Raw genomic sequence first — 14,735 nt, 5'->3', positions numbered from 1 at the left:
TGAAGAGCCACCATGAACACGATCACAATCATGTTTTAGTTTTGAGTGGGGAGGGGCAGGGCTGCAGAGTCAAACCCAGGGCCTCATGTCTGCAAGGCAGGCGCGCTGCTGCAGCTAAGCTAAAACCCCACGCCTTAAGTCGAACTCCAAAACAAACCAGCTCCCGCTATAGCACTCCTGGGAGTGTTACATTGTTCTTTTTTTTGTTGCCCAAGATTGACTGGAACAAGGACCTTTACCCAAAATAACAGACACCAGAGCCTCAGAGAGAGTAGCAAAGGCTGGGCAGTTTATTTTATGATCCGGTGAAGTCAGTCAGCAACCCAGATAAAGTGCTAAGTGAGTTCTGCAGGAATGCATGGGGTGCTTTTTGTTCAGCCAAACACAAGGTTTTCCTTGAACAGTGAGTAACTACGGAGGTACACTCTTACATGTCACCTGTCACTTTACATTTGTCTATTTCTCAACAGAAACTGCAGATGGCTTCCTCTCTACATGTCCCGTTCTTGTCTGTCTTAAGGTTCTTCAAGTACATGCCACATCCGCAGGCTACAAGCAAGCTTGACTGTTAATGATTTTGTTTCCACTCTCAATTTCTAGGTTGGATGTTGGTGGCCAGACTAACAGATGTTTAGCTGGGACTCTCAGCATGCCTGTCCATTTGTAGCTGGACCTAAGATGGCTCGGGGCCCTTTGGAAAATGACCGTTGGGTCTTACTTCTCACTCTTATATCTTGCATCCGCAGGTTGAAAGGATCGTGGACAAGAGGAAGAACAAGAAGGGGAAATGGGAATACCTTATCCGATGGAAAGGTTACGGCAGCACGGAGGACACGTGGGAGCCGGAGCATCATCTCCTACACTGTGAGGAGTTTATTGACGAGTTCAACGGGCTTCACCTGTCCAAGGATAAGAGGGTGAAGTCAGGAAAGCAGGCCGGAGCCTCCAAGCTCCTCCGTGACACCCGCAGCCTGCCAGTGGAAAGACTCTCCCATCGGCCCCTGGAACCTGGGAAGAGCAAATCAGCTTCCCATAAGCGGAAGCGTGTCAACTCTCCCCTTCCCAGACCCAAGAAAGGGTCTTCGGGAAAGGCTCCAGACAGGGCCACCAAGACTGTGTCCTATAGGACTACCCCCAGTGGCTTGCAAATCATGCCCCTGAAGAAGGCACAGAACGGCTTGGAGAATGGAGATGCTGGCTCCGAGAAGGATGAATCACGCTTTGGAAACGGGTCCCATCAGCCAGATTTGGAGTTGAACGACCAGCTTGGAGAGCAGGAGAACAGTGATTGTGATGGGACCCACTCTGCGCTGGTGGAGAACGGAGTTGGTTTGTGGCTTTTCTTTCCCTTGGGGCTGGGTCGGTTTTGGCTGGAGGCTAGCTGTTTTGTTATTGTGGTTGTTTGAGGGAAGGATCTCATGTAGTCCAGGTTGGCCTCAAACTCACCAAGTATTCCAGGATAGCCTTGACCTCCCTATCTTCTTCATCTACCTCCTGGATGTTGGGATTACATATAAGCACTGATATATCCTGTCTTGGGTAAAGGTAGAACATGGCACATCATGCATACTAGGCAAGGACTCTACCAGCCAAGCCAGCCATCTTTTCAGCCATTTGGTCTGATTTTTCATTCAACCTAGGAAAATATTTAAGTTGCTACCTACCTTCTGTCTTTGACTCTTAGCTACCTGTTAATTCTGCCTTTTTCTCACGTCAGGGCCATGGACATTTGACCTCATGCCTATGCTGGTTATTAGACACCTTCACATGATGTGGGAATATGAAGTCACACAAGCTCACATGAGGTCAATGATAGGTCACAAAGGCTTGACTACAGTCAGGCCTGTCATTTCAGCTATGTGAGGGGGCTAAGGCAGGATGATTCCAAATGTAAGGTCATTCTAGGCTACAGGTTGAGTTCATGGCCAGCCTGGGCCACTGTCATGAGATCCTGTAATGTAAAGGGGACATCCAATCCCCCCATACTGTTAAATATAGAAAAAGAGAGATTCCCTGCTACACTGTAGGATACCCCAGGCTGTAGTCACCACACCAGATACACATCTCAGGAGGCAGCTCAAGAATTCTTACATCCCAGGAGACAGAAGCCATCCCCAGAGGGCCAGCACCTCCCCTGAGTCTCACTGCCTTTGCTTGCGATCTTATAGTGCCCAGTGAGGGGCTGCCTGGAGGCCGCCTCTCTGTCCACCTTATTTACAGATGGAGTTCTTCAAGCTAGCACACGATGAGCAATGCCTGCCCTTCTGGTGTCACCAGCGTAGATAGGGGATAGGCTTCATTTCTATCTCATGTCCTGCTTCAATGTAGTCAGGATGCTGTCACAAAGTGCCCAAGACTGAGTCACCATGGAAACTTAATTCTCACGGTTCTAGCAACTGGGAGGTCCAGGGTGGAGGGAGAACAGAGTCAGGACTGGTTTGAGGGCTGTTCCTCGTAGGTGAAGCATGACTTCTGGCTGTGTCCGTACATGGGGGGTGGGACAGTACCACTCCTGTCATGCTTCTTTGACTTCTTTATACAGCCTCCACATTCAGACCAGGCTTGCCTTGGGCTCAACAGTTGCCCAGAGTGGGCAGAGCTTCCTTTATAAAGCCTTTATACAATCCTGTTCAAGATGGTCCCGTTCTCATGAGCTTATCACATCCCACAGGCTTTGCCTTTTGGTACTGTTAAATAGGAAACAGAGTTTCAAGTTGTGATTCTCAGGGGAGGGGGAACCCCAACACCCAGACCATAGGGGTCAGTCCTAACTGCAGTTCTGATCCCGCCCTGTGCCAGCTCCCTTGCCTGCTCCTTTCTGCCTGTCCAGGAAGCAATGTAGACTGTATGTATGAGTTGGGTCATGAAATCCTCTCTCTTAGAAGCAGAATTAAAGGCAGAGGCAGTGACCCTGGGCCACTCCAGCTTCCCATGCTGTGACATCCTCAGTGGCCAGATTGCTCCTTTGCAAAGACCTCAGTGGCTGGTATCTGTGGGCAAGCTGTGTGTTCCAGTGTCATGTCTCCTCTGTTCTCAAAACACCTTTGTGTATACCCGCAGGCGTTTTCATATACGGAGATCAGAGCCTGGAGTCCCAGGGGCTTCAGGAAATACTTAATGGGCACACAACAATCCATGCCCAATGTGCAGGGCCCTCAGATGCCCCTGATGGAATGAGAATGCACATGGATGCAGGGATGCAGGTGGTACAGGCTGGCTAGGGCATGAGTTAAGTGCCTGTCAGCGATGATGCTGGATGTGGGGTCTGGACCATTCTGAGTACGCTCTGTTGGGGAGAGCTTGCCATCTTTAGGGGACCCTGAGCAATTGCTTTGAGCTTCCTCCTGCTCCAGAGAGGAATTTCACCCTCGATTTATTTAGGCATCTGCCCCAGCCTGACTCATGTTTCCGTCTGGGGATCCCCAGTGCTGAGATGCCTGTGCTTCTAGCATATGGAAGCACTGTTTGTTTTAAACATTCATCTCTTGGGGGAGAAGTAGCTCGTGTAAACGAGGCTTGGCATAAACATCCTCGTTTGATGTTCCCATGACAGCTGCTGGCAGTTGCAGAGTCTCCAGTCGACGCAGTAAGGGTGGTAAGGGGAAGCCTCTTCGGCTTATAGGGTACAAGAGAAGAAGCCCTGGGCAGGATCCCAGTAACTGAGCTGATTCCCTGCAGGACCTGCAGCTCCACCAAGAGTCAAGAGGAACACTAGAGAGAAGGCTTGCTGACTGACTGCCAGACAGCAGTGTGATGCACAGAGAGGGTGTCTCTCCCCATGCCCTGTGCTGCCTTCTAAAGTGCAGTGCAACCATTAGCCTTTCGCTCTGTTGACCTACCTTGAATATCAACCTGCTAATGGGGCCAGATACTTCATCACCTGAGAAATTAGCTAGCCAGCCAGCCGACCCGCTGAAGTCCCTGGGTGTTTGTAGCTATTCTGGAACCCCCTCCTCCCCGGCCTGCTATCTTGCCATCTTCTCCAGATAATGTATATTCACACATCCCAGGGCCCCAGCTGGAACGGAGAGGAAGAGCCGCCCACCTCTATTGTGTTTGTGGCCGTCCCAAACTTTTTGCTTAATTACATGCTTTCGAGTTGGCGCCCACAAGCTCCCATGAGGATAAGGCTGTTGGTCTCATATTTCATGTGTCTGAATATTCCCCTGAACCCTGTGACAAATGTAGACAGATCCCACAGTATCCGATGGACTGAGTCTTAGATGGGGAGAGACCAGGACACTGGCTCTTGACAGGTACCTCAGCGGCTTCTGTGTCTCAGACTCTGTACCAGGATGGTTGGGCCATGCTGTTTAATTCACCCATTTAGGACCACTGCCCTGCTGGGTGCTGGCTCAAGTAGAGATGCAGAAAGGAGTAAGGGTTCGTCTTTTGTAACTTACAATCAACCCTTGGCTAAGTTGGTGGGCTCGTAGGCGGAGTAGACACCAGAGGATGACTCCATGGATGGAGTCCTATCTAACACATGGAATGGCTCTGCCATATATACATACGAGTCTTCTGTAGTCACTAGTGGGAGAAATGGCCCCAGCCTCAATCACCCTCTAACACTTCGGTTACAGCTAGCTTATTACGCAGGTCTGTCAAGAACCTGGGAAGGGGAAGGCAAGAATCCTTGCCAAAGAGAGTTCAGAAGTGTAGTGAGACCAAACATGTCTCTGTTCATGTTTCTGGAAGCTTCATTAAGGGTAGTGCCCTCAAATAGGTTGGGCATTGGATTTTTTTTCCTCCTATACTTTTCCCTAACCAAAACCCAAGGATCACGTGCCGTTTGACCAGTGAGATACAGGACCTAAGGTTTCCCCTGTTTGCCCTGCAGAAGTGTCTAGAGGGCTCCTGGCTGTACCTCAGGGTGGTGCTTGGGATGGGGTGTTACTTTTTTTCCCCCTCTCTCAGTGACTTAACTTCCGCATAGAAAGAAGTAACTTATATAATATGACTTCCTTATGGTATAGGAACAATCCAAAACCCAGGGCTCCAGTGGGTGGCACATTTTGGTTTCACACCACGCCTCTCCCCGCTGACGCTTGAGAAGAATATGTCATGGCTCAGTGCCCACCTCTATTCTGATTCTTCTCCTGAGGTGACAAACGACTTTGCGGTCCAGGGACCATCTGCCTCAGTGTCCCTTCGGGAGCTTGTTAGAATGAGCTCCGCCCCATCTGAGTGAATGGGGACCGGGGGCAGGTGTGAGTCACTCCTGTCAAACGATGAGTTTTAATAGCTGAGTGTGGATGGCCGCCCCCACGGACGTGTGTGGTTGTGAGCGATGGCTCACAGATGCCTCGCTGCTAGATCTAGGGCTGTTCTCCTCATTTTAAACTTGTAAGAGCCTGGTTTTAAAACCAGTCTCTTCCTTGACTGTGCACTTCCCACGTAAGGGTTTTCTCTTGGTCTCTCTGTTTCTGTTTGTGTCTGTCTCTCTGTTTCTGTCTCTGTCTCTGTTTCTGTTTGTCTGTCTGTCCCTGCCTCTGTCTGTCTCCATGTCTCTTTCTCTTTCTTAGGAAAGGTTGGCTTCAGTTATGCTGAGAAGCTGTCCTCTTAGGGATCCCTCCCCCCTGCTCTGGCCAGAACTCCCTGGTCCTGACAATCCACAGAGGCCACAGCCTGGTTCTTTTACAGATTCATTTCTGCTTTAACCTTTGGGGACATCCTCAGGCAGGTGTCCTTATTCCCCTTGAGCCCTAGAGCAAAGTGTGGCCTCCCAGTGCTCTCCAAGTACCATAGACCCCCCCCAAGCCCCATGCCCACAGTTCTTTGATTTCTCCACATCATTTCTCCACGTGTAGATGACTGTCTGTCTCCCAGGCCTTCAGTGATTCACTGTTCCCAGCTTTGTTCCTGCCCACGCATGCCCTCTCCCTCACAGGTGGGCATCACTCGCCATTTTCCGTCTATCGATCTTTTGAAAGGATCCCAGCCTTCTCTTCTAGGATGTTCACCTCGACCTACACATTCTCTATACGATTTTCGCTTTCTCTTTTCGGCAGGTCAGGAAGGAGATGCACATTTTATAAACAGCTCACACTGAGTGTCATCATGGGGAGAACTTGGGGCCTGTCAAAGGCAGAAGCTAGACTCAGCACCCCTGGAGGGTGGGTCAGAGCCTGATGTGGGCTGGAACCTGAACAGAACCAAGTTGGTACTGTTGGCCCAGGAACCCCATGTTGGAAACCACCACCATTGACTAATAAGCTGTAGGTGGTAGGTGAGACTGTGTGCGGTTATGAAAGCCAGGGACCTTGCAGGAGAGTAGGCATGCTTATGCTCGGGACCTTCCAGTTGTCTTTGTGACATGGTAAAGTGTGAGGGAGAGGCTGGGTAAAGGAGATATTCTGAGATGCTTGGCTTTGGCCTTTGCAAAGGATGCTCTGTGGTCCTCATGGTGGCGGCCCCTAGAGGCAGCTGTTACACCCACATTAAAGCGCAGGTGGAGGCTACAGATGGCACAGCTTGGGCTCAGGAGACAAGCCCAGGCAATTTAACCCCAGAGCTGACCTCAGAAGTGATGCTTACCTGGCTTCAGGGGCAGCGAAAAGCAATTTGTTAACCCCTGATTACCCAAAGACATACCTTTGTCATGGTCAGGGGTGGGGTATACTTCTTTGACTCGAATTCAGAAATCTTGATAAAATTAAAAGTTCATAAAAAAAAATAAAACTTAAAGATGGTTGTTAGATTGCTTGCCTGATGAGACTATGAAGTCTTGGGTTCGAGCCTCGGTGTATGTACGTGCTACCAATTGTGATGCTCTGAGTGTGGAGCCGGGGGTGGGGGTTGGGGGTCAGAAATTCAAGATAATCCTTGGCTATGTAGCAAGTTCAAGGACAGCCTGAGATATATGAGTCTTTCCCTTTCTTCCTTCCTCTATCCCTCCATCTCTCTTCCATCCCTCCTTCCTTTATCCAGTTCTCTTCTCCTTTTCCTCTTCCATTCTTCCCTCCCTCCTTCTACCCCCCTCTCCTTCATCTCTCCTTCTCTCCCTTCCTCTTACATCCCTCCTTCCCTTATCCCTTTCTCTCTCCCCCACCCCCAAACTAAAATAAATACAACTTAAGCCTGAAGCCACTCTTTGAAAAGATCTCCATCAGGAGCACAAGGTCCAAGCAGGTGTATGTTCTAGAATGGATAATGTAATGAGGATTCTAAAGTGGGCGGGGCTGCCCCCGACTCCTGCAGGCTTTGCAGAGAATCGGACCAGAGAACACACTCCAGGTTTCTCTGGTGGGTCTCAGACAGTACGGATTCCCAAACCTGTAGGGAGACAAGAAAAGAAAATTGTCAGTTGGTCTCACTCTGCGCACAGGGGTCAGTAGTCCTCCTCAGGTACCCTTTGGCTTCTCTTGGTCCCCTCAGTGTTAACTCAAAACTGTTCTAGGCATTTCTTACTCCCTGATTTGATCTTGAAACCTGCCTCTTTCATCCACGATTGCTTCCCAGAGCATTGGGCTTGTCCTAAAAAAGGCACAGGGACATCTGATGCAGGATGGCATTGGGCATCTTGAGTGACAGCCCTAAACTTGCCTGGGAAACATGGACCACAGCTGTTTTTTTTTTTTTGTTGTTGTTGTTGTTTTGTTTTTGTTTTTGTTTCGCTTTTGTCCAATACCAGCTACACATATGAAACCAGCACTGGCCAGTCCTTTTGGTGTCAGAGGTAGGGAGTTTTCAAAGCCAGTAATGCAAAAGCTTAAGGCTTTACGTTTTGCTCTTCGTTGTGTGACAAGAAGCTGGTGCTAAAGGATGCATTTGAGCCGTTTATGTGGAGAAGCTAACTTCTGGTCTTAGTTGGCCACTGCACTCTACAGAGGGCACCAGGCTAGGAGGGAAAATCCAAAGCTCCTCTAAGTAGGAGCAGCCAGACCAGTGGTAAACCCAAGAGGGAAACTGGCTTTCTCCAGTTAGGTCATGACCTAGATTTTTTTCAAGTTTATTTGTCTGTCTGTCTGTCTGCCTGCCTGCCTGCCTGCCTGCCTGCCTGCCTGCCTACCTACCTACCTACCTACCTACCTACCTACCTACCTATCTATCCAGCCATCCAGTCTCTTTGTATGTACACCAATCTCTGTCTCTGCCTCTTTCTGTGTCTCTCTGTCTCTCTGTGTGTGTTGTATGTGTTGTGTTGTGTGTGTGTGCGCACATGCACACATATGGTACACCATAGCATGATTCTGGAGATCAGAGGACAACTTTCAGCAGAGTCAGTTCTCTCCTTCCATAATGTGATTCCTGAGGATTGAACTCAGATCATCTGGTGTGGCAGCAAGCCCCTTTACCTGCTGAGCCATTGTATTGACCCTGTATTTGTTTTCTTTTTAAAATAGTCTTTTGCTGTACTTTTAAAGTCACTCCAAGTTAGGAAAGGAATGGATGTTCTTAGTGTAGCACACTAAGTCCTTGAAATGTGTTTTTCTTCCCTTCCCCCTCCCTCCTTCACTTTTTTTAAAGTTAAAACTAACTCATGTATGTTATAAAATATTCCAAGTACATCTCTCCCTCTTCTCCACCCTAAACCTTATTTAGAAGTAGTTTCTGTTAATATTTTTATGGTTGTTTCTGGGCTGTTTTTTAGGTATATTATTCATCATTTTATGTAATTTATTACACATATATGTAATAGTTATTAAGTAGCTATTCAGATGTTGGTTGATTGAGCCATGAAAAGAAATAACATTTTCTACTTATTACCTGTTGATTGGTAGTCATCAACTATCCACCATTCATCTAGTATCTGTCTGTCTATCTGTCTGTCTGTCTGTCTGTCTATCTATCTATCATCTATCTTACCTATCATCTTTCTGTGTATGTATCTGTCTGTGCCATCTGTCTATGTATTATTTATCTCCCTCTCTCCCTCCCTCCCTCTCTCCCTCCCTCCCTCTCTCCCTTCATTCCTCCATCCCTCTCTCCCTCCCTCCTATTGAAGAACTGCCTAGATCTGATTGTCCCATAGCTATGTCTGTGGGGACATTTTTCTTAATTGCTAATTTGCGTAGGAGGGCCAGCCCACTGTGGGTAGTACTATCATTTGGCAGGCGGGCCTAGGCTGTATACAAAAGTTATTAGTTAAGCAAGATATAGGAACCATGCAAGTAAGCAGCTTTCTTCCATGGTCTCTGCTGCATTTCCTGCCTCCAGGTCCCTCCTTGAGTTCCTGCCCTGACTTCCTTTGATGATAGATAGACTCTGACATGTAAGTCAAACCTGTTTCTTCCCAAGTTGCTGTTGGCCAGCATTTTATCACAGCAACTAGGAAGTAAACCAGGACTCCATACATACATGCATACTTACATACATACATCAGTTTATCCATCTATCTGTCCATCTGTCCATCCATCCATCTATTCATCCATCCGTCTATCCATTCATCTGTTTATCCACCCATCTGTCCATTCATCTATCAATTTATTCATCCTTTCATCCATCTGTCTGTCCATCTGTTCATCTGTCTATTTATTCATCCATCAGTTTATCCATATGTCTGTCCATCCATCCATCCATCTATCCATCCATCCATCCATCATCTTCAAGGCTTCCTGAGGTGACATCTGAGTAGTGACTGGAGGTGGCGGTTTTACCTGTTCTATCATAGGCTTCCTATTAATCTCTGAGTCAGTCAAGGACATGTAAATCTACTCCCTCTGCCTTTTAGCCATAGAGGTTTTTTACAGTATGCAGGGACTTAACTGTCTCTCTTTGATGACACTCAGGCTGCTGTAGAGGTCCATACGCTTGTCAACCCTGGCCACTGCCAGTCTCTGTATTGGTCTTCCAATCTTGGTTGTTTAATTTTAGTTCGTCAGCCTGAGTGTATGTTCTTCATGCTCCCATGTGTCTGGCCCCAGGAACTGCCCAGGCACAGGCATATGCCAACACAGAGGATGCTGGGCAGCCAGCCATCCACTTGCTGCCTCAGATAGATTGCCTTGCTTCTCTGGGATCACTGATGAAATACATTCACGCTTTATAAGTCGGGGCAAAAATTTAATTGAATTAATTTACAGAGAGCCATTAGAAGACCACCTGCCATGTGATAGGTGTTTGATGATACTAACTCTTTTTATCCAATGTTCTGTATTTTTTTCTATTTTGATTTTTGCATTTTCCTCTGTTTTAAAAATTATTTTATGTATTGTGTAGACTGACTCCTTAACACATATATTATTAAGCTAACAAATATACGTTGAGTGTCTACTGCTAGACACACAGTGGTGGCACTAAGGGGAACTTGGGGAAGAAACTCGTAAGAAGGAACATCAAAGCCAGTGTAGGGAAGAGGCTTCTTGAAAGAGGTGATATGTGAGCTGACAATGGCTGAATGAGTAAGGGAGAAGCCAAGGATGGCTAGAGATCCTGACAGTGTGACAGGGGCTCAGACCAGGGAACAGCGTCCCCTGGATGGATGAGGGAGTCTGTGTAGTTGGCACTGGCTTAAAAACTGTATCTGTAGACCTGTCTGTCTCTGCTTTCTGTGTGTGTGGTTGGTTCCCCAGGCTTCTGGTGCCCCAGCCCTCTTTAGCATAGTAGCTGCTGATCATCCTGCACAGCTCCCTCAGGGAGTAGTGACTCCCATGGGAGCCCTCCCTGACTGCCAGCCTGGATCGGTTCTCATTCATCTGTGCGCAGAGACCTCAGTTTCTTCATTGACAACACATGCCTCCTCTTGTAGTCCCCATAGCTCGATTATTTCTATATTAGTCACTCTGTCAGTGAGCCCAAATACATGAGAACGGCAAGTTGGTGGAAGAAGAATGTATTACTGTCTGGCTCATGATTTCAGGGGGTTCAGTCTGTGATGGTTGGTCCTATGCACTTGGGTAAACCCATCACCATAGCCAATGAGAACATGTGGCAGAGAGTCTTCACCTCATGACAGACAGGAAGCTGAGGAAGTAGTGGAAGGGCTGGGAGACCAGGTATAACCTTGAAAGGTATGCCCCCAGTGACCCAGTGACCCACTTCTTTCAGATAGACTTCACCTCCTAAAGTTTCAAGAACCTTCCAGAATAATGGCATGCCAGCTAGGGACCATTCAACCCAGGAGCCTGCTGGGGAAATTTCCTAGTCAGACCAAATCTGTTTGCATAATTGTTTAATTCTGTGCTCAATAAAACCCCCATAAGGGTAGAGTGGTGGCCACATAACTTAGAGTTGGATCTCCAACACCTTGGAGCATCCCCCCACCCCCCAGTTAGCCAGTGTTTAAGAAATACAGCAGACACTGAATGGAAGTGGGAAGAAGATGAACAACACCCTGAATCCATTTCTGCTTAATATGTGGGTCTGGGAGGTCCCATCTCTCTACAGTAAGCCATGCTAGCATTTGTCAAAACTTTCCAGCCCTTGTCCCCACATCCTTCTCCATCCTTGGGTGTCCCACATGCTCATGGGATACTTCCTGCCCATGGTATCTTGTCAGAGCGTGAATGCAGCTAAAAGCTCTCTTTTCTTTAACTGCAGATGTTTATGCCATCTTCCATACTAACCCTCCTTTGCCATATTCATCTAGTCATGGCTGACTTTTCAGGAAGCATCAGGCACCTTCCCCACAGAGGGTATGGTGTGCCCTTCCCAACAGAGTGAATTTCCTTTGATTTGGCATCTGATTTCCTATAGCCCTTTGTTCTAGAAGAAATAAAAGCCCAAATCAAAACCTGTCTGGGTGGCAAAGCATGATGGGAAATCAGTGGGCTTCTAAATGAGAAGCTCTAGATACATAAGGGTCTGTAACTTCTAGAAAATGGCTAGAAGCATGGAGGGGGAGAGAGAGAGGGAGGGAGGGAGGGGGAGAGAGAGAGAGAGAGAGAGAGAGAGAGAGAGAGAGAGAGAGAGAGAGAGAGAGAGAGAGAGAACACACTTGGGAAGCTCAGGTGGGAGGAGCTTGGACCACAGAGATCGTGAGTTCCGATATAGACAGATATATAGATGGAGACATCACTCAGTCATTCTTTATCATCATTGCCCTCCTCATCCCCCTGCAACCTCCCTCTCCCCTCCTCTTATTATTTTAAGATATAGTCTAATATATCCCAGCCTCAGACTTACTACATAGCTGAACATGACCTTGAGTGCCTGATCCACCTGTCTTTCCTTGCCAAGAGGTAAGATTAAGACATACCTTTTTTTTTTATGTAGAACCAGGGATCAAGCCCAAGGCTTTGGGCATGCTAGGCCACTCACTGGCCTATATTCCTGGCCTCTAGGCAAAGCTTCTAAGCTGAATATCCAGCTAAAAAGGGATGGGACCCAGCACCGCATCAGGACCTGCTTTCCCCTCCCATTTATTAGACAGACTGCCACATTTCAGGGAAAGCTATGTTTCTTTCGCTACCCCAGTGTCCTGTTCATCCCTGTCAATGAGCTTGGGAGATCAAAGCCACACTTGAAGGCAATGAATGTTTGCCACTTTTGAGACTTCCTTATAGAAAGGTGAGTCTTGCATGCCCCTCCCTCTACCTTCCCCTGCCACCTTGGTGACAGAGCCATCGCACTGGGGTTCTTATCTACGAGTCAGCTCCCATAGAGTTCTGTCCCATAGAGCACTGGGGTTTTGTGTCACCCTGAGCCTCATTTCTGCTTCCCTCCACTTCTGTGCATACAGGGAGAAGTCTGAGCTGAGCTCTTGGAGTTCAGGCAAATGTCCCTGTCACTGGTCTAGTTCCCCCCAGAGATGTCTCATGCACTCTGGAGTTGGTAGAAGAGAAGCTGCTAGTCCTGTTGTTCACCGAGCACTGGTGTGCTGGGTGTGGGAGTGTACCCATGTCGCTGGAAGCCTCTAGAAAGAGGAGACTGTAGGAGTGACTCCCAAGGGAGCATGGCGGCTGACCTGGGCTCTGAAGGGCTCCCAGGGCTCCCACAGGTAAAGAGAAGAGAGAAGACTGCACTGGGTGGCAGAAATGATATTTTATTAACATTTGTGGAAAGTGAGTCACACGGAGCTCAGACATCATCAGTAAATTCCACTTTATCTTATGCCCGTAAGCACTCTCTAAGGGACTGTTCTGGGCCAGGCACCATGCATCTGGCTTCTGTGCGGCCCTTCTGAGACTATGGTGATGGATAAGGCGGGGTGTTCCAAGTTCAGGGAAGAAAGCAAACAACGAGGAAGCAGCAAGTCAGGAGACAGTGTCCATGTCCACATACCCAGTGCCACTGAGCCCAGCCTGAGAGCCATTCCCTGTTCTGATCCCAGCAGATGTATAGAGAGTACCAGTTGCTCTTCCCATTTACAAGACAGGGAGACTGAGGCCAGTGCAGGTGGATGGAAAAGGCTTCTCTGGCCCAGGGGACAACCGAAGCAATGTCTGAGGGTCAGGACATGTTGTCCGAGAACCTGGAATAGTCCACTCAAGGGGCAGGGAGTTTCAAAGATTTCATAAACATTGAACACTTTAGGGAACATTTTATCATGGGCCAGGCTTCTAGTACAATGACATTATGGAGACAGCCTTGGGGGGGCTTGGCATAGGAGGAATGATTTGATCTGTAGATGTAGTTCCTTTGCAGAGGGGAGGGGAGGAAAGCCTCCCTAACTGCCCCACCCGCCACACCATAGTATGGTATCAGGCTTTTTAATCAGGCTGTTTGCATTTCGAATTCATGCTTTGCTGGCTGGTTAAGGTGTTTAGACATCTGACAGCAAACACTGCATGGATGTATATAATCATCACACCTGGCACTTCTAAATAATCTCGGGCCTCAACTTCCTCTAGATTCACTGTAGACTTCTTCAGGCATAATTACAGTGTGTCAGATGATGGCTGGTGTGACTGAGGGGATTTTAATGTACCTGTGGATTTGAGTTCTGTAGTTGCTCAGACCCTGAGGTCAGAGGTTTGCATGTGGGGAGAGTTAGGGGCTGCTATAGTGAGCAGCAGTAAGATCGTGTTCCAAGCACAGGGCCGTGGGTGCACACTGAACTCTCCGGCCCTACACCTAGAACTCCCATGATATGGTGGGTGGAGTTGTCAGCGGGGTTTTCCAGTTTTAGCTCCTCCCTCTCATCCCCTTCCCTCTGGTTCTTTCCCCTCCTCTCCACTGCCTCCTGTAGAGACCTGCTGCCCATCCCCACCATATTGAAAAAGCCACTAAACCTGCATTGGGTCCTGATGTAATTTCTCAACAAGCTCTTGACCCCTTTGGCTTTTCTCCCTTTCCTCCACACCACCTCAGCACAGCCCACTGTATTCAGCAAGCATCCTGAGGGTCAGCCACAAACCCGGAACTGCTTTCCTCTCTGACTTGTTCTCGATTTTACTAAGGACTGCAGCTGGAAATCTCTTGGCTCCTCCATCCCCAGGGTGGTGGCTTTGCTTAGCTATGGGAGCACAGGGGTCCTTTTGCTTTTTAGACAGCACCCTTTCCATTCGTCGCTTGTCCCCCAGTTCATCACCAAAAATGATCAGATGGCAGCTAGCCTTGGCCGAGTTCTCTTTCCTTCTCTCTATGAATTGTATCTGTTTCCTGAGGTGATGGCAAAGGAATGGGGGGATGGGAAGGAACCAGCCTGGTGCTGGCATCCTTATATGTGGCCGTAAGAGACACACTGTGTGTAGTTCTCGTCTCTGGTTCATGCTCTCGTGTCCTCTGTTCCCCTTGTGTGCGCATGTATGGGCATGCATTCATGTAGGAGCCAGAAGCTGACATCAGGAATCCTCCTCAGTTAGTCTCCTGTATTTGTTCCCCTTGAGGCAAGGCCTCTCATTGAACCTTAA

At 48.3% G+C, this 14,735-nt stretch overlaps 1 protein-coding gene across 1 annotated transcript in view; it reads left to right on the top strand.

Annotated features, from left to right (window-relative positions):
- The window catches only part of Cdyl2 (chromodomain Y like 2), a 163,742-nt gene that overhangs the window by 115,257 nt on the left and 33,750 nt on the right, over positions 1 to 14,735 (top strand). Inside the window, exon 2 of the mRNA XM_034522602.3 lies at positions 747 to 1,329. Coding sequence (XP_034378493.1) covers positions 747 to 1,329 — 583 coding nt within the window. The remainder of the gene's footprint in view (positions 1 to 746; positions 1,330 to 14,735) is intronic.

The sequence above is a fragment of the Arvicanthis niloticus genome, chromosome 18 (assembly GCF_011762505.2).
Source record: "Arvicanthis niloticus isolate mArvNil1 chromosome 18, mArvNil1.pat.X, whole genome shotgun sequence".
Taxonomy (NCBI): domain Eukaryota; kingdom Metazoa; phylum Chordata; class Mammalia; order Rodentia; family Muridae; genus Arvicanthis; species Arvicanthis niloticus.
This window is presented reverse-complemented; position numbering and strand designations above follow the sequence as displayed.